Source organism: Rhineura floridana, chromosome 21 (assembly GCF_030035675.1).
Source record: "Rhineura floridana isolate rRhiFlo1 chromosome 21, rRhiFlo1.hap2, whole genome shotgun sequence".
NCBI lineage: Eukaryota > Metazoa > Chordata > Lepidosauria > Squamata > Rhineuridae > Rhineura > Rhineura floridana.
Window position 1 is genome coordinate 3,127,070 of NC_084500.1, and position 25,191 is coordinate 3,152,260.

The 25,191-nt window shown below is 45.3% G+C and overlaps 2 protein-coding genes and 1 pseudogene across 2 annotated transcripts in view; 1 reads left to right on the forward strand and 2 right to left on the reverse strand.

The window, feature by feature from the left end:
* The first annotated feature begins 711 nt into the window (after positions 1 to 711).
* The window catches only part of SRRM3 (serine/arginine repetitive matrix 3), an 85,804-nt gene continuing 61,324 nt past the window's right edge, over positions 712 to 25,191 (forward strand). Inside the window, exons 1-2 of the mRNA XM_061604737.1 lie at positions 712 to 768; positions 21,499 to 21,764. Of these exons, the coding sequence (XP_061460721.1) occupies positions 21,541 to 21,764 (224 nt within the window). The 5' untranslated portion in view covers positions 712 to 768; positions 21,499 to 21,540. The remainder of the gene's footprint in view (positions 769 to 21,498; positions 21,765 to 25,191) is intronic.
* Positions 3,771 to 9,764, reverse strand: LOC133374480 (kelch-like protein 12). The gene is made up of 4 exons (XM_061605504.1): positions 9,761 to 9,764; positions 7,432 to 7,510; positions 5,984 to 6,211; positions 3,771 to 5,232 (listed from the first exon to the last, which is right to left on the reverse strand). Exons 1-4 carry the CDS (start codon positions 9,762 to 9,764, stop codon positions 3,771 to 3,773), a joined length of 1,773 nt encoding a protein of 590 aa, XP_061461488.1.
* Positions 14,768 to 14,886, reverse strand: LOC133374525 (5S ribosomal RNA; annotated as a pseudogene).

Here is a 25,191-nt window from a genome sequence, read left to right on the forward strand (position 1 = left end):
CACTAAATGAAACCATACGCTTGTTGAACATTCCTAAAGTAATCTTGTTATTTCCTGGTGTTATCAAATAAATACTTTTATTGGTTTACCAAAAGCCTGATCCTTGGCTGGGGATTCACAAACCAGAAGGGAGAGCAGGGTAATTACCAAGGCTGGAGGGAAACAGTATCAAATAAATGGTGGCAGCGGTGAAGGGAGATATTGTAACATCGTCAAGTATCCAGAGCAATCCAGGATTGTATGCTTTATAGACAAAAATACAAGGGGGTTGTGGACAGCAAGGGCACCCAGACACAAAGTAACAATAAGCCATAGGGGGAGACTAAGGCGAAGTCTCTAGCAGTATTGTTTACAGGGAGTGGCTGGTGGTGCTGCCTAGCAGTGGGATCTTGTGAGATCTGTGCTAGAGCGTGTGAGAGAACAAATAAAAACCGAGATCCTGACAGGTGGTGGCCCTGGTGGGAGTATCACAGGTAGAGCCAGCTGGTGGGATCATCACAGGCATCTCTGCCCAATCTCCACACACCGTGTCAGGTGTTTGGATTGCACCCCAAATCTCTTCCTTGAATATTTCAAGATTTGGCAGAAGGTTTTGAGTGTGTGGGGAAATATATTTAGGTTTCCCCCTCTTTCCTCCTCTCACAGGCTTGGGAGTATCAAGCTGAGGCGATACCAGTTCCCAGAAGAAAGATTTGCTTTAGGAGAGTAGAGGCTGGAGGCTGTTCAGTGAGATCCACCTAGAGGAGGATGCATCCGTCCTTCTGAGAGGTGAGCTTCTGGGATTATGGAAAAGGGGTTGCACTCAGGACATGTGGATGGAGGGGAATTCTGTTGGCTCTGCACCTCTCAGTAAACCAACCGAGTCATGCCCTCCTGGGCGAATGTGCAGATTGAAATGCAGTTATCCTGCAGATGTAACAAGTCTCTGAAATTTGCAATGCGATGGTCAGCTCAAAAAGAAGTAACACAAATTCACATTTATCCTAAAATGTGGATTTTGGACACACTTTGTTACTTGTCTTCTACATTTAGAATATGCAGTATATCCATATTTAAATACAATGTCCATATTTAAATACAATGTCCATATTTAAATACAATATTTAATGTTTAAATACAATATTTAATGTTTAATTATACATATTTAATATTTAAACATACATATTTAATGTTTAAGTACACATATTTAAGTAACCATAATTAATATTTAAATATCCATAATTAAACACCTATTTAGTGATGAAATAAATATTTAAATATGACTTTTCATACAATTTCTTTTTTAAAAAAAATACAGATTAACGCAGAAATGGGGCTTCATTCGTAACACATTTGAGACAGAAGTAGGCCTAGACTGAAAATAGACTAATGTGCCCATCCACAGATGCTGCATCAGGTGCCTGAGAACCAGAGCTTGGGAAAGTTGTTTTTTTGAACTACAACTCCCATCAGCCCAATCCAGTGGCCATGCTGGCTGGGGCTGATGGGAGTTGTAGTTCAAAAAAAGTAACTTTTCCAAGCTCTGCTGAGAACCACGTTCCTTTCTGGGCAATCTTCCCGGAGTCACATGCCAGGGGTGGGAGGGGCCAGAGGAAAAAGTGCGCGGAGCAACATCTATAATTTTTACCGTTGTACTCTAGGCTAGTTTCTCTTCACTCTCCATCCTGGCAAGCCAGAGGCATGATCAGCATTGAAGGACACATTTCCGGCCAGGCAAAAACTCTTTGGGTGTTAAGAGGGACACTGAGGGCATGGCCTGGGGCAAGTTCTGAGGGCCAGAGAGGGAGGTGCGGCACCCCAGGCAATAATCAGCAAGCATCAAAAGGGTGGAAGGCAAAGCATAAACCCAATGCATTTCAGACCTTTCAGGTTCTTCATCAGAGACTTTCAAACACAGACGTTTCATCTTTCTTTGCTATGTTTTATTTCTCCCCGGATAGAGAGGCATGGAGGGGCACGTGTAGCCGCTGGGTCTGAGTCTCCTCTGCCATAAATGAGTAGAAGCAGAGCTAGCCTGCAAAAGTTGCACGGCTCTGCACTTGGTGACGCAGATCTCCAACTTAAGCAGAGTGCGTAAAAACCACATGTTAGGGCAAGCTGGGCACAAACATGCTGATAAAATAATGTTAAAATGCATTGCTAGATTTGCATTGTGCATTGCCCTGGGCTCCTGCCGGGAGGAAGGGTGGGATATCAACCAAATAATAAATAAATATTTGGGGAAATTGCTTGCAAGTAAAGCATGAAAAATGTTGAAAGTGTGTATGAATTTTCATGCAGACTTTTTTTTAAAAAAAGAGCAAACTGATGTAGAAATGGGAAGACGTGAACTTTTGATCCAAAAAATGGAAAGCAATGTGACCCTGAAATGGACAGGTTTGTTCACTCCTAGCAGCTTGCTCTAGCACATGTCAAAGGACACCTGGAAGCACACAAGTTGAGGAGCCTCCCTGGATTCTTAGATGAGGGGTCACCAACCTTTTTCAACCCGAGGGCCCATTTCAAATGTTGAGAGATTGTTACGAGGCACCAGTCACAAAATGGCTTCCATGGGTGTGGTACATTACAAAATGGCTGCCATGGGAGTCATGGCAAAGCACAAAATCAGAATAGTCATGATGAAGCTTTCCCATAATTGTATTTCCTTACTAGAAAAGGCTTAACCTGTTGAATTTGTCTTTTTGGTGCCTGCTGAAGACCTTCTTTCAACAAGCCTTTTCAGCAGAGACCTTATCCCAGTCTGCATCTGTGTTGCAATTGTTTTTAAGGGTTGTTTTTTTTAAAAAAAAACAAAGGTGTTTCTAAGATGTTATAAGATATTTGCAAGATGTTTTGTTTTAAAGATTTTTTTTAGTGTTTTATCATTTGTTTGCTGTCCTGGGCTCCTTTTGGGAGGAAGGGCAGGATATTAAATAAACAAATAAATGAATGATTTTTCCTACCTGCCATACAACTGCTAATGACACAAGAACCCTGTTTTTCCCCAATGCCAACCCTAAAACCAAAGCGTAAGCCTCTTTGCAAAGTTTGCCTTGGGTGGGAGGGGGATTCTTTACCATTCACCCACACTTGCAGAAAATTTGGAGAAAATAGCTTCTAGGCACTACCTGATCTCAGATGAACCCAGCACAGGAAAGATCCATCCTGGTTGCTGAGAAAAAGGAAGAGCAAACTATGGAGATTCCAAGGACTGGGGGGGGGGAAACTGCGTTGGTTGCCAGTTCATTTCCAGGCCCAATTCAAGATGCTCATGTTAGCGCTTCAAGCCCTAAATGACTTAGGTCTCAAACACCTGAAATACCATCTTCTACCTTACAGACACTTTTGGGTGTTAAGGTCAGTAGAGAGGGCCCTCTTGATAGTTCCACCATCCTCAGAAACCCAGGAGGTGGTGAGTGGAGAGGGCATTTTCTGTGGCAGCCCCTAAGTTGTGGAACTTACTCCCCACAGAGGTGCGTCCATCACCATCACTATACAGCTTTCGGTGAATACTGAAGTCACACCTCTTTACCCTGGTCTTTGACATTTGAGATGTATATTTTTAGGACCCACCCTGTTCTTGTAATTGTGATTTGTCTTGAACAGTTTTTAATGTATTTTAAATTGTCGTGATCCACCCTAGGATCTTAGGGTGAAGGGTGGGTAATAAATAATGATGAAGATTATGATATTGATTGGAGGGCTGAGGATCCAAAATAACCGGCTGGTTATTTTTCTCTCATTTTTTAAATTAAGGAATTAAAAACACAACCACCACAACCGAAGGCTTGCTAAGTTAGATTAGCCACTGGGCAGAGCTTGGAACTCTCTGCTGTCTGTTCGGCCACTGAGGTGGCAGATTCCCTGTGGAAGACAGCAAGGATGTTTTTTCTGGGCACCTTGAGTGGTATGCAGCCAAACCCAAACGCCCCATAATTGGGGTCAGGCAAATTTGCTGAACACTGGGCCCAGTTTTGCTGGCCTGGTTCCCAGTAAAGGATAGCGCTGGAATACTGATCGTTGCTGTCACCCCCGAATACATAAATCCTCTTCTTCCAGCAGACAACACCTGGATAAGAGATTGCAACGGGGAGCAAGGGGACAGAGATGTCTTGATTCACCGTGCCGTCTCTAAGTAGGCAGACACAGCGGCTGGTGAAGTGGCGGTTTCCTTGAGCACTGTCCGCAGAAAGGCCTCCGACCACAAAGATACAGTTGCCCAGCGTGACAGCACTGGCCTCGTAGAACTCAAAGGCCATGGGGATCTGGGACCAGGCCCCCGAAACCACATCGTACACCAGGAATCCTTTGTGAGGGATCGGGAGGTTGGTGTCTTCCATCTCTCCACCAATGAGATACAGTTTGCTGTGGAGCGTCGTGGAGGCAAAATAAGTCAAGGCAAACGGAAGGCTGGAGATGGCCGTCCATTCCTCGTGCTCCAAGTCATAGCTCTCTGCATACACAAGGGTCCCTGTGCTGTCCCATCCACCGGCGGCGTACAGCCTTTTCCTGCATAGGAGGAAAGCATGCCAAGCTCTGGCCGTGGACATGGAGGGCAGCTGGGACCAGTGGCCTCCAAGTGCGTCATACACCAGCAGGCTGTCTGAATAGGAGCCATCTAAGTGCTGCCCGCCAGCGATGTAGAGCTTATGCCCCAGAGAGATGCAACTAGGGGAGGTCAGCGATTTGAGATCGGGGAGCTGTTCCCACTGTTCGGTGGGTGGGTCGAAGAAGTGGACGCGAGAATCCAGCTCCTCCTCTCCCAGGCTCATCTCGCTCCATTTGGGGAGACCAATGCAGACGACTCCATCATGGTACATGCCCTGCCGCAGCCCTCGACTGGCCCACAGCCTTTCCTGGACGCTGAGCTCCTCCCACGGCAGCCGCACCCCCTCATAAATCTCTTCTGTCTCTGCCCGTACCTCAGCAAGTTCATCGGGGCTCAGGAGGGGGAGGCGGATGTGGTCCATCAGCGCCGCCTGCTTTGGGAGGCGCGTGCCCGGGTTGTGTCCCACCCAGCGGCGCACAGCCCTGTACACGGTCAGCTCAGAGTCCACCTCTAGGATCTCTGAGGCGAGGATGCTAATCAAGATGCTGAAGTCCAGGGAGAGGAAAGCCGCAAACTCGGTGAGGGGCTCAAAATGGAAGGCGACGTAGTGCAAGGTTGGGCACAGGAGAGGCCGGTGGTTGTGGGAATAGGCCAGCACGTAAAGATCCAAGCAGTTCTCCATGGAAATCCTCTCCGTGAGAAATCTGCAGGGAGGAGTAAAGGGAAGGTGGTAGACTTTGATCAGATTAGACGCAGCTGAGAGAAAATAGATACACAGGGAGGCCTTCTCTCCTCCTTCTCTCATAACATGAGATCTCAACACTGTAAGGACAGAAGATGCTTACCAAAACGCCACCTGCCAGCCCTGTGCCGGGCCTTGGGTCAGGTTCTAGGTAGTTGGATTCTGGAACCCATGAGATCTGGCTGTTAGACTGAGTGAGCCAGAAGCTGGTGTGTAGTCAAAACCCGGGATGGGTCAAGATCCAAGGTGGGATCGGGGTAAATGAACAAGGTCTTATGTGGCGTGTTGCACTGCAGGGATTAGGACTGAGGATCAAGCTCTGAGGCCGGGGCTTTATAGGGTCTGATGGGCTGGGATTGGCCATTGGGTGTCAGCTGATGGAACGTGCAGCCTAGATGGTGCCCTCTGAGCGCTGAGCTTCAGCTGCCAATCTTGCAGTGAACGGAGAGCCCTAGTGGCAGAGGAGGTAGGGACAGGAGAGACATTAGATTTAGCCCATGTCTGAAGACAAATTTATCAAATTCACACTTCTCGAAACAAAATGGGAACTGAAATTCTCCTGAATTGGTGGAATCCCAGAGGGGATTTACTGCCCCATTGACATAGGAGTCGCCAGTCTCCACTGCATGGGAGTTGTCATTCAGCAACATCTGAGGGACCAAAATTTCCCTGTCCCCTGCTTTGCATGTACTGCCCCTCTCCTTGTCTATTACCTGGTGATGATCTCCATTGCGGACGTAATCTGAAGCCTGCTAGCTGTTGTGAAGAGTTCTTCGGCCTCCTCCGACAGGAGCAGCAGTTCTCCTGTGTAGACGTAATCCAGGAGCCTCTGGAGGGAGGAAGCAGTCAAATCCAGGAGCACAATTTCCCCCTCATGGGATTCCTTGAAGGTGCTGGTGAACATGCGCTGGAAGTAGAGGCTGATGGAGGCCAAGAGGGTTCTGGAAGGGAAGGGAAGTTGGAGATGGAGAGGGAGATGACAGAGCACCAGGCCGGTCCTGCTGTGAGACAGAGGTGGCAGAAGTGGGGTGGGGTGGCGGCGAGTGGCCTGCCTTGTGCTCCTTAGGGGTGGGGGAGAATTTCAATTCAGTTCTCATTTCAAGCCGGATCGATCAAACTTGCGCTTCCCGAAATAATACTGAGAACCGACAGGCAGCCACCCTTCGAAATTCCCAGCAGCATCTCCAGGTAGGGCTGCTTGAAATGCTGGAGAGTCACTGCCGGTCGCTGTGTAGATTATACTGATGAACATAGGAAGCTGCCACTGGTCCATCTTGCTCCATATTGTCTACACGGACTGGCAGCGGCTCCCAAGGGTTCCAGGCAGGAGCCCCTCCCAGCCCTACCTGGAGATGCCGGTGATTGAACTTGGGACCTTCTGCAAGCAAGGCAGGTGCTCTGTCATTGAGCTACGGGCCTTCCCTAGATCGGAAACGAGCGAGACGGACCAATGCTTTGGCTCTCCATAATGCAGCTTCCTGATGTTTTGAACCCACCCACCATCCCATCCCCTTCCGTTGGGCTCCACTTTCTGGAGATCTCCTTGAAATCTTCCGTAAATTATCATGCTTCATCAATGCCCTCACTCTTTTTTAAATTTTTTATTTATTTATAATATTTCTATCCTGCCCTTCTCCCCTATAATAGGCCACTGAGGGTGGCTTACAATAAAATCAAATAATAAAAATGGTACACGATAAAGGTCACAAAAACATGAAAATACATGAAAATACATAAAATGCAATTAAAATAAATAAAATATTATAGGTATATATAATAATTATTATTTATTGCATTTATATACCGCCCCATAGCCAAAGCTCTCTGGGCAGTTTACAACAATTAAAAACATTAAAAACAAATATACAAATTTAAAAACACATTTTTTAAAAAGCAATTTAAATACACACGCTAAAACGCCTGGGAGAAGGGGAAAGTCTTGACCTGGCACCGAAAAGATGACAGTGTTGGCGCCAGGCGCACATCATCAGGAAGATCATTCCATAATTTGGGGGCCACCACTGAGAAGGCCCTCTTCCTTGTTGCTATCCTCTGAGCTTCCCTCACACACACACATATAGGGAGTGGAGATTTTCTTAAAATCACCCTCTAGAGGCTCCACCCTGGCAGAGCATAGCATAGAGCACTGTTGGATGCCTACCTGTGACAAGGGAACTTTCTCCCGTCAGCCACTAGGGTGACATCACAGATCTGTTGAGTCTGGTACAGCTGCCTGATACCTGCAGGGAACAGAGGTGATGCCATGAAGGGGTGGAGGTTAAAAGAGTGCAGTGACAAGATGGTGCTTCAGCCCACCAGAGGACAGTGCAAGTAGATAGCAGCATGAGCTTGCTGGATCCGGCCACTTATGCATTGCCCCTCCCCATAAATAAATAAATAGATATAGTAAATGCATCACCAAGGATTGACTAGGCTGTGCATAAAATTTGCATCTGCATCCGCTGAGTTTAGTCCTGCTTGGTTTGACTGCATGAGCAAGTTCCTTTTGAGGAACTCGCCGGTGCTTCCAACCCTTGTAGAAAGCAGGATTGAACTCCTCATGCATCTGAGTTCAATCCTGCTTGTTGGCTCTCTCACCTCTTCCCTGCATGCCAACTTTGATCGATGGGCAGGACCAAACACACCACAAAATATGTCCCAACAAACTGAAATGTGAAAAAGGAGGGATTAGGAACCAAATAATCTGACTCAGAAACTGCCTATGATATGAATGTGGATACTTTATAAAAAAAATTTAAAACATGTGGATAATTTATACCTATCTATCATAGCTGATTGAGCAAAAATACATGTAACCAATAGATACAAACAACTCATAAAATGCAATATTAAAATATTTGACCAAACGCGTTTCGCCAAAGCCTCCTTTGGTGGTCAATCAATGCAAAAACACCAAATATCCAATTCAGCGTAAATCTATGTAACAATATAGTTCACAACTCCTGCAAAGATAAAAAATAGCATTTAAATACTGGAAATATAATACTGATCTAAATATGAAAACGCTTTACACTTCTTATACCGGCTCATCATTTGAAACTGCAAAAAATGAAGCCTGTGGATTTCCTGAATGCCACACCAAAATATAAGATACTATCCAGCTCTGTGAGCATTGTGAGACTGTCTTTCCAATTTAAACCTAATGTGATAAAAAAAACCAAATGTATATAAACATCTAAATAATTTTATTAAATTGATGAGTACAGTATGCTGGTCATACCATAGCTTTTTTATTTTTATTAAATTGAGTATAGAATGTATTAGGATTCAGTGTCATGGACACTGCTGGCCTCCAGCGTCATCACACCTACCCTGTCTGATGCTGTACCTCAAAGACAGTAGCTCGTTTTGGGTACCATCTGATCCCATTTTTCTGTCTCTTGGAGCATCAGTAGTCATAGCCATTGGGGGCATCTAGCGGATAAAGCTGCATTGCGATGAACAGAGATTTATTTATTAAATTTATATCCCGCCCTTCCTCCCGGGAGAAGCCCAGGGCAGCAAACAGAAACACTAAAAGTACTTTCAAACATCTTAAGACTTTAAAACATATTTTTTAAAAAATCTTTAAAACATATCTAAAAAACTTTAAAAAACAATTTCCAGGACAGACGCAGACTGGGATAAGGTCTCTGCTTAAAAGGCTTGTTGGAAGGGAAAGGTCTTGAGTAGCTGCCGAAAAGGTAAGAGATGGTGCCTGTCTGATATTTTAGGGAAGGGAATTCCAAAAGGTCGGTGCCACAAGACTAAAGGTCAACTTTCTATGTTGTGCGGAATGGACCTCCTGATAAGATGGTATCTGCAGGAGGCCCTCACTTGCAGAGCACAGTGATCGACTGGGTATATAAGGGGTAAGATGATCTTTCAGGTATCCTGGTCCCAAGCTGTATAGCGCTTTGTACACCAAAACCAGCACCCTGAACTTAGCCCGGTAGCTAATGGGAATCTCTCTCCCTCACCTCTTCCCTTCCCTTCCCCATTTCTCCCCTCATTGCCACCTCCATGAGATTACACTGAGGACCACATGAAGTGAGACTGAGGGCCACATGCAGCCTTCAGGGCACAGATCCCCTACTCCTCTTCTAGAGATTTTCAGGAAGGAATAATAGGAATCGTGGAGAAGGGCAACTCTACCAAGTTACATGAAGGGATGGGTACCTTCATGGTCATGTTTTTGAGAACAGGCCACATTCATCCCATACCACTATTATTCCACTTTAAGCAGTCATGGCTTCCCCCAAATAATCATGGGAAGGGTAGTTTGTGAAGGGGGCTGAGAGTTGTTCGGAGACCCCTATTCCCCTCAAGGAACTATAGTAATAAATAATTTGGATAATTAACAACTTTCTTCTATTGCCCCTATCCTGGCTCCATAAGGAGGAGTCTCTTGAGGGTAGAGAGATTGTGTCAACCAGGGAGGAGATCCAGCGTTGGACTCTGTCTCCCTGCGGAATCTTCCCTTGTCCTACCCATGTTGGAATTCTGGTATTGCTGGGGATGGAAAGCAGATGCAATGCCTCCCCAGACCTTCAAAATCCCAAATATGCCCACTGGCCCCAAAAGTTTGGAGACCTCCTGGAACAGGGGGTGAAGGGTTTCTTCAGCCAAATTAAACATCTGTATGTTCATGCTTTAAAAATAATGATACCATGATATCAATGTAGGCAAAGCTCCACAGAGAAACGGCAATAAAAATGGCAGGCCCTTTGCCTTGCAGGGCTTACAGTGTGTGGTCGGGAGTCTGTGGTCCCATTCCGCTGGCACAAAAGGCTTGTACTAATGGGACAGAACCTTCCCCTCCTCTTCCCTGCAGCTCCCCTCCCTGTGTGGCCTCAAAATCAGCTCCAGAGGGTTGGGGCACCCTTTGGAGAAGATTTTTTGGGGGGGAAGAGGGGCAATGGAAGTTCTACTGTGCCAGCAGAACTTCGCTGCTTTGGATGCAACACTGTTTCAACAGTGGGGGAGACAACAGACCAGAAGGGGAGAAGAGAAAAGGTCAGCAAAGGATGGATGTGGTCAGATGCAGATAGACTGCAGAGGATGAGGACCACCATACCTGGGCCAGGGTGAGGAGCCAACAAACCCATTGGGGAGAGAGCTACTTTAGAGTAGTTAGGAGCAAGCTTCAGCTGGGTTGCTGGAGAAACCACCAGGACTCACTCTCAGTGGGTTGGGATGCAACATTCCAGTTGCCACGGTGACCAGGGCATAGATCTCTCCTGCCCTTAGGTCCAGACTTGCCCTGATGCCATGGCAACAGGAGAAGCCTTGGGGATCTCAAGGGGGCGGAGAGCATCATGTCAGAACCAGAAGAAAGAACGAGGCAGGCAAAACCTAGGCCACATTCACACCATACAGTTATTCCACTGTTATTGTCCCACGGTGGGTTACAGTAACTTAAAATACAGTATTAACAATTAAAACACATTGCGTTCACGGGAACAGGGTGGGGTCCTGAAAACATGTATCTCAAGTGCCAAAGGGCAGGGAAAAGAGGTCCTTTGTTAGCATTCAATAATTGTACGGCGAAGGTGCACCTCTGTGTGGAGGGGATTCCACAACTTTAAGCAGTCCTGGCTTCCCCCAAAGAATCCTGGGAACTGTCATTTGTGAAAGGTGCTGAGAGTTGTTCCTCTCACAAAGCTACAGTTTCTAGAGTGGTTTAACTGTCAGTCAGTTCTTTTCCCAGAGAACTCCAGGAATTGTAGCTCTGTGAGGGGAATAAAGGTCTCCTAACAACTCTCAGCACCCTTCACAAACTGCAGTTCCCAGGATCCTTTGAGGGAAGCCATGGCTGTTTAAAGTGGAATAATAGCGGAATAAATGTTTGGTGTGAACGTGGCCCTATATGGGGGCTGGGGGTGGGTGAAGCAGTTAGCAGTTTTAGCCTTTTGTTGTTATATGCCTTCAAGTCGATTACGACTTATGGTGACCTTATGAATCAGCAAGGAAAACTGATTACACTCCCTCGCCCGCACCAAACCAGCGCTGTTGGCAATTTAGCTGGGTTTGGGGCAACAAAAGGTGGCAATGAAAATAAATAAATAAATATTCTGGGGCTGTCTGGGACAGACTCTTCTGACTCCTTTCTTGAACAGTTCTGTTACTGCTAGGCCCTGCATAGCTTCATCCTTGAAGGACTCCACTTGTGAGCCCAAGGTGGTTGATGAAACAAATACTCTGTACATGCTCCTGGATGCTCCTGCCACTAGGCCTGGTTGTTGTGTGTTTTTTGGTGCTTAGCAACCGCCCCCCTGCCCCCCTGAGCATCTCCTAGCAACTCAAGCACCAGATGTGGTGTGCGCTCAAATAAAGCCTATGGGAGGGCAGAAGAAGGGAGATTACACAGGGGTTCACCTTCCAGGGGGAATAACGCCTTCTGTGGGACACTGTGACTTGTGCCAAGCATCAGGAAACTGAGGAACATTGGGCCTTACAGTTAGGAATAGGGGAGAAATCCAATTCAGTTTGCGTTTGAAGCTGGATCTGTCAAATCCACACTTTCCGAAAATATGAGAGCCGAAACCCAGCCATCCTTTGAAATTTGCACTTATCTGAATTTTGCGACGCAATTCACCAACCAAACAAGGTTTACAAACATGCATCCATGGGGGAAAGTGTCTGTGAAAAGAAATATATCCGTGAAAATAACATTAAAAAAATATAAATGTTCATCGAAACTGCATACACAAATGTGTTTATTAGGAGAAATTCACGTCAAAATATTGATGGATGTTCATGAGGATTTGAATATAAAAATTGCAAATTGCTGCAGGAATGTGGAGAACTGAAGATTCCAAAAATGGGCTGAACAAAGTTCTCCCCTTCTGCTGCAGGGTAATGCCTTGTGCCTGCGTTGGCCATTCTGCACACGTCAGCGGCATATGATTGGCAATGGGCATTTGTGGCGTAACATCTCTCCAAAGTGCTTTTCAGCTAATTCTGAAGGAGCGTTCGAATCTAAATACAGAAATATAAATACAGCTGTCTAACCCTGTTGGCCGCACCGTTGACTAGAGACGCTTGCCGGCTGTTAGTGAGGCACGAGAGGAAGGGAGGGGAGAAGAGAATCTTATAATTAAGCAATCAGCCACTTAATGGAGGTGGCTTTGGCAGCAGGATTGTGCTAGAATGACTAGGGGAGAGGTGAAGCAGTATATGCGTGAGTGTGTGCAAACAGTCGCCTCGCTCACTCAAGTCTGCAAAATGACTGGAAATAGAGAAGAACGTCAGAAGAGCTTTGCTGGATCAGGCCAGCGGCCCTCTAGTCCAGCATCCTGTTCTCACAGGGGCCACAAGCAGGACCTGAGTGCAAGCACACTCTCCCGTCTCACAGTTTCCAGGAATGGTTTTCAGACGTGTACTGGCTTTGACTACGGAGGCAGAACATAGCCATTCTGGCTAGTAGCCTTTTCCTCCACTAATTTGTCTAATCTTCTTTTAAAGCCATCCAAGTTGGTGGCCATCACTGCCATAATTTATCTGTGCACCTTGTGAAGAAGTCCTTTTTTTTTTTTTTGGTCTGTCCTGAATCTTCCAACATTCGGCTACATTGGATGTCCGCAAGGTCCAGCATTATGAGAGAGGGAGAAAGACTTGTCTCTATCCACTTCCTCCATGCCATGCATACTTTCATACACTTTTCTCGTGTCACCTCTGACTTGCCTTTTCTCTAAACTAAAAAGCCCTCCTGTAGAAGCTGCAACACATTCACGGTCGTACTTAGAGCTAGTTCTACTGAGAATAAACCCATTAAAATTGATAGCCATGACTAGGGATGGAAAGATCTGTCAATTGTGGTTCTCTCAGTTTCTTACTTTTCCAGTCTTAAATGCAGTTCTCTCCATTTCTGCAGTAATCTGCGATTTTTTTTTTAAAAAAAACCTCATGAAAATTCTCCACTGTTTTAGTGTGGATTTCTCCAAATAAACACGTTTTAGGCAGTTTTGAGAAAGGTACGCATCTTTGCAAGCTATTTCTTATCACATCATGCCTTCTTGCCTGTTATTTTCACTCATATTTTCATTTTATCCACACTTTCCCCTAATATATGCATTTTTATAAATATTGTGAAGCTGGCAAACTGCATCCCAAAATTCTAATAAATGTGAATGTTGAAGGATGACTGTTTCGGTTACCATATTATTTCAGAAAGTGCGAATTTGATAAATTCTGCTTGAAATGCGAACTGAATAGAAATTCTCACCCATCCCTAGCCATGACCAACAAAGGTTTTATTAATTTCAATGGCACTAGTCTGAACAGGACCTAGTTGAATGCAATTCCCAGTCTCCTAAATTCTCCTCTGCAAATGTTGACCTTGACTAGTCACTCTCTGACTAAACATCTGCTGGATATTAGCTGAGTAATTTATTGGACAGCCAATGATTTTTGGTTTCAAACTGTAATATATATATATATATTAAATGGTGGCTGATTTGATTTCAATATCTGATAGAGATCACCAAATCTGCCAGTGATGGTTACCCTCTGTTCCTCATCTATCCAGTCTTAAGTTCCATTCTCCACATTTTTGCAGCAATTTGCAATTTTTTTGTAAAAGTCCTCATGAAAACTCTTCAGCTTTTTAGGGTCCATTTATCCTAATTTCTACATTTTTGTGTGCAGTTTTGCCTAATATACTTGAAGGCAGTCCATTTCCATTTCAAATAAAGCATGGGTAGGGAACCTCAGGCTTCACCCTTCAGGCCTCTTTGTCTTTCAGACTGATGTCTCTGATCCAGGCAGATTTTTCAAGGGCTCTCTCTCTCTCTCTCTCTCTCTCTCTCTCTCTCTCTCCCTCCCTCTCTCTCTCTCTCTCTCTCTCTCTCTCTCTCTCTCTCTCTGTGTGTGTGTGTGTGTGTGTGTGTGTGTGTGTGTGTGTGTGTGTGAGAGAGAGAGAGAGAGAGAGAGAGAGAGAGAGAGAGAGAGAGAGTGGTGCAGGGCTTTGAAAACTTGTAGAATTTGTATGGCTGCGATAATATCAAAGTAGACCAAAGGCCTATTTGATCCACCAGATGATAATTTGTAAATGAGGCAACCAAAGTGTTAGCTGATTCATCAGTGAAGTCTGTCTTTATTTCAGTGGACTGTGGGTTAAGAACCCACTTATTTATCACTGGAAGTTATTTTAGTTTTCACACACACACACACACACACGCACACACACACTCCTTCTAATGGTGCTTGTTTTGGTTATCTAATTACAAGTGATTTCATTCTTCATTTGACATCTCCAAAAGGCACCTACGCTGAGGTTTTGGTGATGCGCCTATTGATTACGTTTAATTAATCATCCCAGAGGCAGGTGATTAATCATTTAAATGATCTTTAGTGAGTAGGCAGCCCTGCTATGTAATACTGTTGTTGTGATACGCCTTCAAGTCAATTATGCCTGATGGCGACCCTATGAATCTATTCATCGGGTTTTCATGGTGAGAGGTATTCAGAGGTGGTTTGCCATTAGCATTCCTCTGAGCCTACAGCACCTGGTAATCCCAGGCGGTCTCCCATCCAAGTACTAACCAGGCCTGACCCTGCTTAGCTTCCGAGATCAGGTAAGATTGGGCGTGTTCAGGGTAGTATGGCCGTAGGTGCTGTGTAATATCATGGAGCTATCATGAAATGCCCCAGACAAATGGCAGTGTTTGATGGGCACAATCAAGAAGAAAAAGGTCAAAAACTGGTCTTACTGCAAGTATGCTACCCCCCCGCTGCTTATACCACTAGCTAAGCAAGTTGCTGCTGAACATCTGAGGGCTATCTCTTTCCACCCCCCACTGCCTGAATATAGGAAGCTCCATCTCCTCCCTCCATGTTTTTAAGGAAAGGGCTGTGGCTCAAAGGTGGAGCATCAGTCTTGCACACAGAAGGTCCCTAGTTCAATCCCTGGCGTCTCCAGGTAAGGCTGGGAGAGAGTCCCTGCCTGAAACTCTGGTGAGCTGCTGCAAGTCAGTGTGGACAATATTGAGCCAGATGCACCAGTGGTCTGATCCAGGACAAGGCATCTTGCTATGGAAGCATCTAGTCGTTCTGAGGATGTGGGGGGTGCCATGGTGTGGGGAAATGGGGATTGTGCTTTATCCAGAAGCCTTTTCAGAAGAGCTTCCAAAAACCACCAGGGTGAATGAGGGACGCACCCCTGGAGTCACCAGCTCATTAGAGGACCAGCCTTCCCTGCCTTGGGATGGGATTTCGGAAATAGGACAGGTTTTGCATTGGAAGTGTGCCTTGTTGCCCCCAATTAATCTCCATCGCTGCCGCAGCAGCCCCTCAGGCTTCCTCAACGTCCCACGATGAAATTAATTGATTGGCCCCAAACGCACCACTGCTAGGGACGGGAAAGAAATATGATTTGGCTTGCCTCGAAAGCCAAATTGATCAAATTTGCACTTTCCGATACTTGTACGAGAAGTGAAACAGTCATCCTTCGAAAATCAGACTAATCTGAATTGTGCAGTTCTCCTACTCAGCGGTGCTCATAGAAATGCATCTGTTAAGGGGAAAGTGGGCGCAAAATGAAAATATTAATGAAAAGAACATACCAAATGTTTTGCTGCTTGCAAAAATGTGTACATTAGTCAAATCCGCATACAAAAAAAAAGTATTTATTAGGAGAAGTTTGCACTAAAATACTGATGAATTTTCATGGAAGTTCCGAAACGGACAGATGGTTCCATCCCTGGAAGACATTTCTCCTGTTCTACAATGGTGGCTGGTGCTCACTGATACTTGGTGGGGCGGAAGGCAGGGAGCCCAACAGTAGGTGGCGCCAGAGCCAATGACAGGCAGAGCCAACTGTTCCTGGTTTTGACCCTATCCTCCTCCCTGCCAAGTGCTACAAAGGCAACACTCTTTTAATATGTTTTTAAGGATGTTTTGTTGTAATATATTTTCTGTATGATGTTTTAGAGTGTTTTCAGTGCTTTTGTTCGCCGCCCTGGGCTCCTACTGGGAGGAGGGCAGGATATAAGACTATTGAACAAACTAACACTAAAGCTAAGGAGGAGGAAGCTGGCAGGCAACCCCTGGACTGGCTGAAGACAGACTGAGGTTGGTGGTGCCTAGTGGACCAGCCTGCACTGCTGATCTGGTCCAGCTATACATGCTCCTGGGCTGGGCCTCGGGACTTTGCCTGGACCGAGGGCTCTCATAGGAACCCAGGAAGGTGCCTTATACAAAGTCAGACCATTGGATCCACCTCGCTCAGTATCGTCTGCATGGACTGGCAGCAGCTCTCCAGGATTTCAGACAGGGGACTGCTCTCCCAGCCTTATGTGGAGATGCCAGGGGTTGAACCTGTGGCCTTCTGTGTGCAAAGTGGGGGCTCTCATCTCTGAGCTGCGGCTCTCCCTCCTCTCACCAAAGCTGACCCTGTCAAAAGCGGCCAACCTGCAGGGACATCGGGAGCTGCTCCAGTTTAAAAAGTAGAACGGCAGAACATGGCCTCAGTTCTGCTCTCCGCTGGCCCCTGTCGAGCTGCATATTGTTCGAGTCGCTCATTTCCCACTTAATTGCTCTTTTCCATTGCCAGTCAAAGCTGCCAGGCCCTCTGGTGTCATTTATTGGGCATTTCTCCTCCTGTATTCTTTCTCTTCCCCTGCCCCCACCCCCAAAGCCGGCACCAATACTTCTGCAAGCAGAAAGATCGAGCTGGCAAATCAGCATCTTTCTTGGCGAAAAGCAGGAGGCGAGGGAGGCGAGGTGACTTCTGCAGAGTCCAGAACTGGAGCTGGGCTGGGCTGGGTGTACCACTCATGCAGAAGACACAAGCAATTATGCCACTCATTAACAGCCTTATACAAAAATCAGGTTAACATCCAGCCCCCCCCCCAGGAGATCCCAGCTGCTTCCTCTTCCAAGCCAGGGCTGGCAATAACAATTCTGATAGCTGGACGGGAACCTTGATAAAGCGGGGAGGGTGCGGCGGGTGAATGCACAAAATGTCCTCAAGCCTAATGTACCTCTGATTAGGAGTCGCCACAATGGCTCAGCTCACTTCATCAGCCTGGCCATCGCTGGCCACTGGCTTGAGATCAGGGGAAGCATATCTTGGCCTGCAGTGGGAGACACTGTTGACCCAGCTGCAGGCACCACGGTCCAACTGCGGAACGGTTAAGAGCCTCAGCCAGTGGTAAAAAAATTGAATAATTTTATACACTGGGTGTAACCATCTCATATGCACCCCCTCTCTGTAGATGGTAAGGCAGGGATGGGGAACTCAAGCCCAGGGGCCAAATCCGGCCCTCCAGGCATCTCTGTCTGGCCCTTGGGACTTTCCCCCCACCATCCCCTCTCTTCCCAGTCCACAGCTCCCACTGCTTCTGCTTTGCACCCAAGAGTGTTTTTGCTTGCTGAAATAATGTGTCCTTTCCCTCTGATCATGCCTCTCACTTACCTGGTTAGACAACAGAGAGGGGGCATGTGAATATGTGTAGAAACTAGCCTACTGGGCAAAGGTAACATGTATATTCATTGCTCCGCTCACTGTCACCTCTGGTCCTGCTTATCCCTGGCATGTAGACCCTAGAAGGTTGCCTGGAAGGGAACGAGTTATAAATTCCAATTCTAATTATAATACTGATGATGATGATGTGGCATTCAGGTTGAAAAGGGTCCCCCCAGACCTGGGGCATGCTGTTCTGTTTTATTTGCTTCGTGACGTGAAAAACCAGCCTCATTGCGCTTGAGGCATTAAGAATTCGGAAATCTTTAGATTGGACCTTTATGTTGTTTTTCATCGGAGGAGCACAAAGCGGCCAACAAGATGGACACACAGGCACAATCGCTTATGACACTACCCAACAGCATGATCAAAACGTTATCATAATTGACTCTGCGAAATAGAACCGGCAATCGCTATCCCGGCCTCCACAGGCCTCTTCAAAGATCATCACCAGCTCCCCAGGAGAAAATGTGGCTGTCGGTCCGATTAAACAGAGGACACTCCTCTATTTCAGGGGTGTGGGACCTTGTTTTTTTTTTTTTTTTTCAATAATTTTTATTCAAATTTTCATAAAACATACAAGACAAAATCATAAAACATTCAAAGACAAAAAACAAAATCAAAAATAGTTAAACAAAAATAAAAATAAAAATAAAAATAAAAATAAAAAATAAAGAGTAAAATATTGACTTCCCATTTGTCAAAGATCAGATCAGTTATAAGTCTATAATATATAACAATCCTGTCTCTTAAGTCATATTGTAAAATCACTTTCCTCCAATAGTTATCTTACTTAATCATCAAATCTCATAAACATTACTTTATTCTTTCCACAAAAAGTCAAAGAGAGGTTTCAATTCTTTAAGAAATATATCTATCAATTTTTTTTTTCCAGATAAGCATATCGATTAACCCATCTCATTACTAATTATGATAATCTTATTGTCATAACCATAGTCAAAATAAACATTTCAATTAATCCATCACATCAGAATCTGTTAGGTTCAGTAATTTCAGTAGCCATTGTTCTATTATCCCTATTAGTTCCATTTTCCATCTTCCATCTTCAGTAGTCTTGTTAAGTCCAGTAATTTCAGTATCCAATCTTCCATTATCAGTATTCCATAATAATCTTGCTGTCAAAGCCATAGTCATATAGTAAGAGTCTGATGGGAATTACCTCTATCCCAAATATTTTCTTGCCATCCATTCTGAATAGGTTGCTGAAATACTGCTGTAAAATCATATCTCTGTTCTTTTTTTCAAAATACACTGGGTCATCTCTTGAAAGTTTTTCCATTGTCACATGGCTGCAGTTAATTCCATAGATTTCCTCTATATTGGGCTCCATCACATCATTCCAGTCCAGAAGATTATCCATGCCATTGATAACTTTATCTCTAGAATCTTCATTAATTTCTTCAGAGATAACATTGAGTTCCAAACAATAGATTTTATTTCTAAAGTCCATAGACTCCAAATCTTTTTCCTGTTCCACGTTTGTTCCAATCTCCGGGGTCTCCTCTCTCACAGGGACCCCTGTTCCAGTCTCCAGGGTCTCCTCTCTCACAGGGACCCCTGTTCCAGTCTCCAGGGTCTCCTCTCTCACAAGGACCCCTATGTCTTTAATCTCCTGTGTCTCCAAACAATAGATTTTATTTCTAAAGTCCATAGACTCCAAATCTTTTTCCTGTTCCACGTTTGTTCCAATCTCCGGGGTCTCCTCTCTCACAGGGACCCCTTCCAGGGTCACCTCTCTCACAGGGACCCCTATATCTTTAATCTCCTGCGTCATTTTACTCAATTCAATTTTCAGCTCCTTACAACCCTGTCGCAGGTTTTGTTTCGTTATCTCAATCTCATCCATTATTTTCTGAAACATAGTTATTTCCAGATTCTCAGCCACTTTCTTAATTGCCATTTTAAAAGAAAAATATAGGAAAACCACTTCTTATTTCAGCAACAATTGGGTTAATACTCCAAACTTGGTGACATCACAGTATAAACAGAGCAGACAGCCTTATCTCTCCATAGTTAAGTAAACAAAATGCAGTTCCCAGGATCGAAACAATTAATGGCAGTCGTCAGAAAACAGATTCGTCAAAATAAAATAGACCAAAAAGAGAGTAGTCTCAGACAATATAATATTCTTCAAAATAAAAATCTGGAATAGAAATCCCTCTTCTGTGTGTATCTTTAGAATGCAAATCCAGGACAGCTTTTTGCAACAAAAACAGAGATAAGCTATTAATTAGTGCGTAGCAGAGAGAAGTTACGGCTCCCCAGTGAGATGTCAAAAACCGATCAATCTGGCAAATCTCTTTTAAACAGCAACAATTTAAGTCAAGTAAAAGAAAAATATAGAAAGAAGGGTGCTTGCCTGTTAGTGCGTTCTCTCTTAGAAGATAAGATGAACGTTCGCTTTATCAGATAGAGCTTGCTGTTGAAAATCCGTCCCACCTTCGTCGGCTGGACCTCGTCCCATAAATTAATGAGATCTGGTCGTCCCAACAAAAATAGGCTTTGAGGTTAATCTCTTCGTTTCTCCCTACCCGGGAGAAGTTTAATCAGTCAAAAAAAGAGAAAAAACTGACTGATATATCTGAATAAGCTTCTTTTGAGGCAGGAGCCCGTCTCAAAAGCAGGCACAGGCTAAGTCACCCTTCCCGGAAGTCCGGGTGTGGGACCTTGTTTTGACCCAAGGGCCTCATCTTCCCATAGGAAATCATCCGGGGGCCACATGCCAGAGATCAGCAGGGGGCTGGAGGCAAACGTAGGTGAAGCAACAGGCCGGACTCTTGTCTTGGTACAGGAGGGTACATTCTAGCCATTGCAAAGGCCAGAGGATTCCACACTCTCTGTACGTGGCGGGTGGGTCCAGAGGCAAAACTGGGCAGAGCAACTAATGTAAGCTGGTGTCTACACACATCCACACACCCCTCTTGATCCTCCATCCAGGCAGGGAAGAGACAATGTCATTCAAGGACACATTTCCAACCAGGCAAAAGCAGCCAAGGACAGCAGAGTCAGGGAGGGTTGTGGCTAGACTTGGAGGAGAAACTTGATTCCGTTCACATGTCAAGCCAGCATTTATCAAATTCACCCTTTCTGAAACACAGCCAGCCGTTGAAATTTGCACTTCTCTAAATTTCGCAGTGCAGTTGTCCAACCAACCAGTGTTTACAAAAATGCATTTATTCGGCGAAAGTATGCATAAGAATGAACGCATGAGTGAGACTGATGGACAAAAAGGCATTCAGAATTGCTTGCAAAAAAAAAGTGCACATTAGGCAAAATTGCATACAAAAATGTGCTTGTTAGGAGAAATTTGCACCGTCCTGCTGAAGAATGTTCATGAGGATTTTTCCCCACAAATTTCTGCAGAAATCGGGGGGTCTGAATGTGAGACTGGAAAAATGAGCAACAGAGAGAAGCAAAACTGGCAGATCTTTCCATCCCTAAATAAGCTGTATGAATAATGCCCGCATGTAAGGCATTCTACACATCAAATGGATGCTTTTGGGGAGAATGTGGAAGTTGCACATACTGATGGCATTCGGAGAGACTAGGCCATATGGCCTCTGGCCTGTTCTGTACACTCTAACTGTTTAAAAAAAAGAAGACATGGCACTCAAGGAAAAAGGAATGGGTGGGAGAAGGAAAAACCAAGCCTATTGAGACGTTCTAATGGTCCCTAGAATGCTGTATTTTAGAATGTAGAAATAAGCACATGCTCTTTCCCCCCCTTTTTTTCTTCCCCAGGATCTACAGAAGGGGGCTCCACCCCCCCACATCGCCTCTTTCATGTCTCTCTGCAACAACGGTGCCAGGATGCCTTCTCCGCAGGAAGCGTCCAATGGCTTCCCCCAGGCTGGTGCCTCAGGCACCTGGCACAAGCCAGAGGATGAGGTGAGGCTGGTGGAGGCTGGTTTGGTGAAGAAGGCCCACCGGGAGATCTTGGACCACGAGAGGAAGCGCAGGGTCGAGCTGAAGTGCATGGAACTCCAGGAGATGATGGAGGAGCAAGGGTGAGTGGCACCTTTGATCAACTAATTAAAAGCATTGATTGATTGATTGATTGAATTTATATCGTGCCCTTCCTCCCGAAGGAGCCCAAGGTGAAAAATGTAAGTAAAAACAAATTAACAAGAGAAAGAAAAATAATTTTTAAAAAATTCCAAAACAGAATTGCCATCAAAAACATTCTAAAACGCAAACCACTTAACATTTTTAAAACGTCTAAGCAGTAGACAATATATATACAAAATAATAATAATAATTAAAACACAAGTACAACCTAAAACCAAGACAGCATCATAAAAACATGCATTTTTATTATTGTTGTTGTTGTTATCACTCTTGAATGAATTTGTTGGTCGACTGTGACACAGAAATGGTCTCCAAGTGACTTAGCACATTTTTTTTATGAGCATAAGCAGAGGTTTTAGAAAATGATAAATAAAAACATGCACTGAACATCTACACACGCACACACGCACAGGAGAGCAGAAGAAGCGGCCTTTTTCACAGTAGCCGATCAGCCAGGGTGAGACCTATGCAAGAGGTGGTCAAATGCAGCCCTGGAAACAAACTGTCAGGTCACCTGAATCTGGCAGTGATTTGGGCATGGTGACAGAGGCCACAGGGGCGCCAGCTGGGGCGCCGGGTCACAGTCAGGGCTCAGAGGTGACTGCTTACGATAGGGAGAGCACTGGGATAAATTCTGTTTTCAATGCAATCTGAATTGGAGATCAACCTTGTCCCTAGATCCAGATGGTGAGGACATCAGAGGGTCAGAATGGGGGACAGTTTGCTTCCTAATGATGGCAACTCAGGCCCCAGGCGGGTCTGTCTTAGATGACACAATGTGATGACTTCCCACCAACACCGCTGGTCCATCAAAGGACGGATGACTCATAGGGATTTCTGTGCTGTGGAGCGGCACTGCAAAAAGCCACAGGGATGGCATGAGGTAGGATTCTCTTTCTGAGAGAAGCAGCTGCCCCCAGCCCTCTCAGCTGGCCTGTGACTCAGACTTGGCCTGCAGCAGCGATCCCTGATGGGCCAGCCTTGTCAGACTCTTTTCCTCCACAGTGACAGGAGCCCCAGGGGATGCGAGGGATGGATAGATCAGCCTATTTCTCTTCCATTTCCGTGCTGCATGCACTTAAATCATTGGTTCATCCTTTCCCATTTTTTTGCGGATTAAAAAAACAAAACACACGTAAAAAATTCATATAAATTGCACACAGTTTAATGCATTCTCCCCCAAAACACACATTTCATGCATTTTCCCCTGAAATATTCATGCTTGTGCACATTTTCCCCTATGAAAGAGGCTGTGTATGTCTGTGTTTAAAAATAAAACTGTGCTGCAATATTTGGAGACGTGCATCATCTACCTGGTAATGGAGTCCTGATCCTCAGAGAAGCCCAGGACAGGCAAACGAGCTGGGTTTGCTTTAAAATGCAGATCAACCCATTTCCCAACATCCCTACAGGGGTCCTGGGTTCCATTCCACTCAGCTGAAATATGGCGCATATGAAAAAAATTATCTGGGGACTTCTTATAAACCAAAGCCAGGCTTCTCTTCCTGAGGCGTTATTCACCCACCTGGGGCTTCCTGTTGAATCAATCAGGGTACAGGAGTTCCCTTACCTTTTTTTAATAGCTGGAAATGCAACATCAAAAGAATAAACTGAGACTCAATCCAGACAAGACTGAGATACTGTTAGTGGGTGGTTCTTCTGACTGGATGGTGGATGTCCAACCTGTCCTGGATGGGGTTGCACTCCCCCTGAAGGAGCAGGTTCGTAGCTTGGGGGTTCTCCTAGAACCATCTCTGTCACTTGAGGCTCAGGTAGCCTCAGTGGCACGGAGTGCTTTCTACCAACTTCGGTTGGTGGCCCAACTATGTCCCTATCTGGACAGGGATAACCTGGCTTCAGTTGCCCATGCTCTGGTAACCTCCAAGTTAGATTACTGCAATGCTATCAATATTTCTGCATCACTTTGCAACTAGTCTTTGTAAAAAATATTCATCAGCATCTTAGTGTGCAGATAACGCAATAAGCACATTTTGCTTGCCATTTTGCCAAATACACACCTTTTTGCAAGCACTTTCTCCTAAAATAAAGCACTGTTGTTTTCACTGACTTTCTTCTAATACACACATTTTTGTATATTTTGTTGTTGTTGGAGAACTGCATCGAGCAGAGACGTGCAGACTTTGAAGGATAGCTGTATTTCAATTGGCACCTTGTTTGAGGAAGAATAAAGTTTGTGTGAAGATAAGAACTGATTCCCCCCATTCCTAGCACAGGAACTAGCATATTAATTGTGCTAAATGCATAGATTCTTTCCTGCAAGCAGTGGCAGCTGGCGGATCCATGACAGTGAGGCAGCAGGATCCACTTCAGGTTTTAGTCCAAACTTTCAAGGAAGTGTCCAAGGTGATAGGACCTATTTGGGATATAGGCTTCAGTGATGCCACAATCCTATTAACCAATAGGTGTCTCTTTTCAGTCTCTCTCCAGGATGGCAATTTTCAGCCAGCTTCAAAGCACATTTTCATAGAATCATAGAATAGTAGAGTTTGAAGGGGCCTACAAGGCCGTCAAGCCCAACCCCCTGCACAATGCAGGAATCCAAATCAAAGCATTCCTGACAGATGGCCGTCCAGCTGCCTCTTGAAGGCCTCCAGTGTCAGAGAGCCCACTACCTCTTTGGGTAATTGGTTCCATTGCCGTATGGCTCTAACCGTTAGGAAGTTTTTCCTGATGTCCAGTCAAAATCTGGCTTCCTGCAACTTGAGCCCATTATTCCGTGTCCTGCACTCTGGGACGATCGAGAAGAGATCCCTGCCCCTCTCTGTGTGACAACCTTTCATGTAATTGAAGAGTGCTATCCTATCTCCCCTCAGTCTTCTCTTCTCCAGGCTAAACATGCCCAGTTCTTTCAGTCTCTCCTCACAGTTGCTTTGTTTTCATAGAATCATAGAATAGTAGAGTTGGAAGGGACCTGTAGGGCCATCAAGTCCAACCCCCTGCTCAATGCAGGGATCCAAATCAAAGCATTCCCGACAGAGGGCTGCCCAGCAGCCCCAGTCCCCTGATGAAAACCATTGCAGCTAGAACCACTGCAAGAAGCGTGGCTTGATGAGGGCTATCCAGTGCATTTGTGGTTGAGATAAAATTTGAAGGCAGGCCTTCCTGGCTCACATTACATGCCACGCTGGCTTTAAAAGCTCAGCCAGTCTCAGTAACCCCAGACTTTTCACAGCTCAGGAACTGATGAGGTGCCTGTTCCTTTGTAGGCTGCTCTCCTCTGCATTTTACTCCTCGCTGTTGAATGTTGATGTATATTTCAGAAGGCAATGATTTAACAAGTCTGTTGCTTTCCTCTCTCTCTCGCTCACCTCGCCAGCTCCTTTTTATCTGACAACCATCCTGAAG

Coding starts and splice junctions, on each gene's coding strand:
- LOC133374480 (XM_061605504.1), bottom strand. Junction 6,212..7,431: donor AGAAAGTTCCCTTGTCACAG/GTAGGCATCCAA, acceptor CTTCCCTTCCAG/AACCCTCTTGGCCTCCATCA. Junction 5,233..5,983: donor GCAATGGAGATCATCACCAG/GTAATAGACAAG, acceptor TCCTCCCTGCAG/ATTTCTCACGGAGAGGATTT.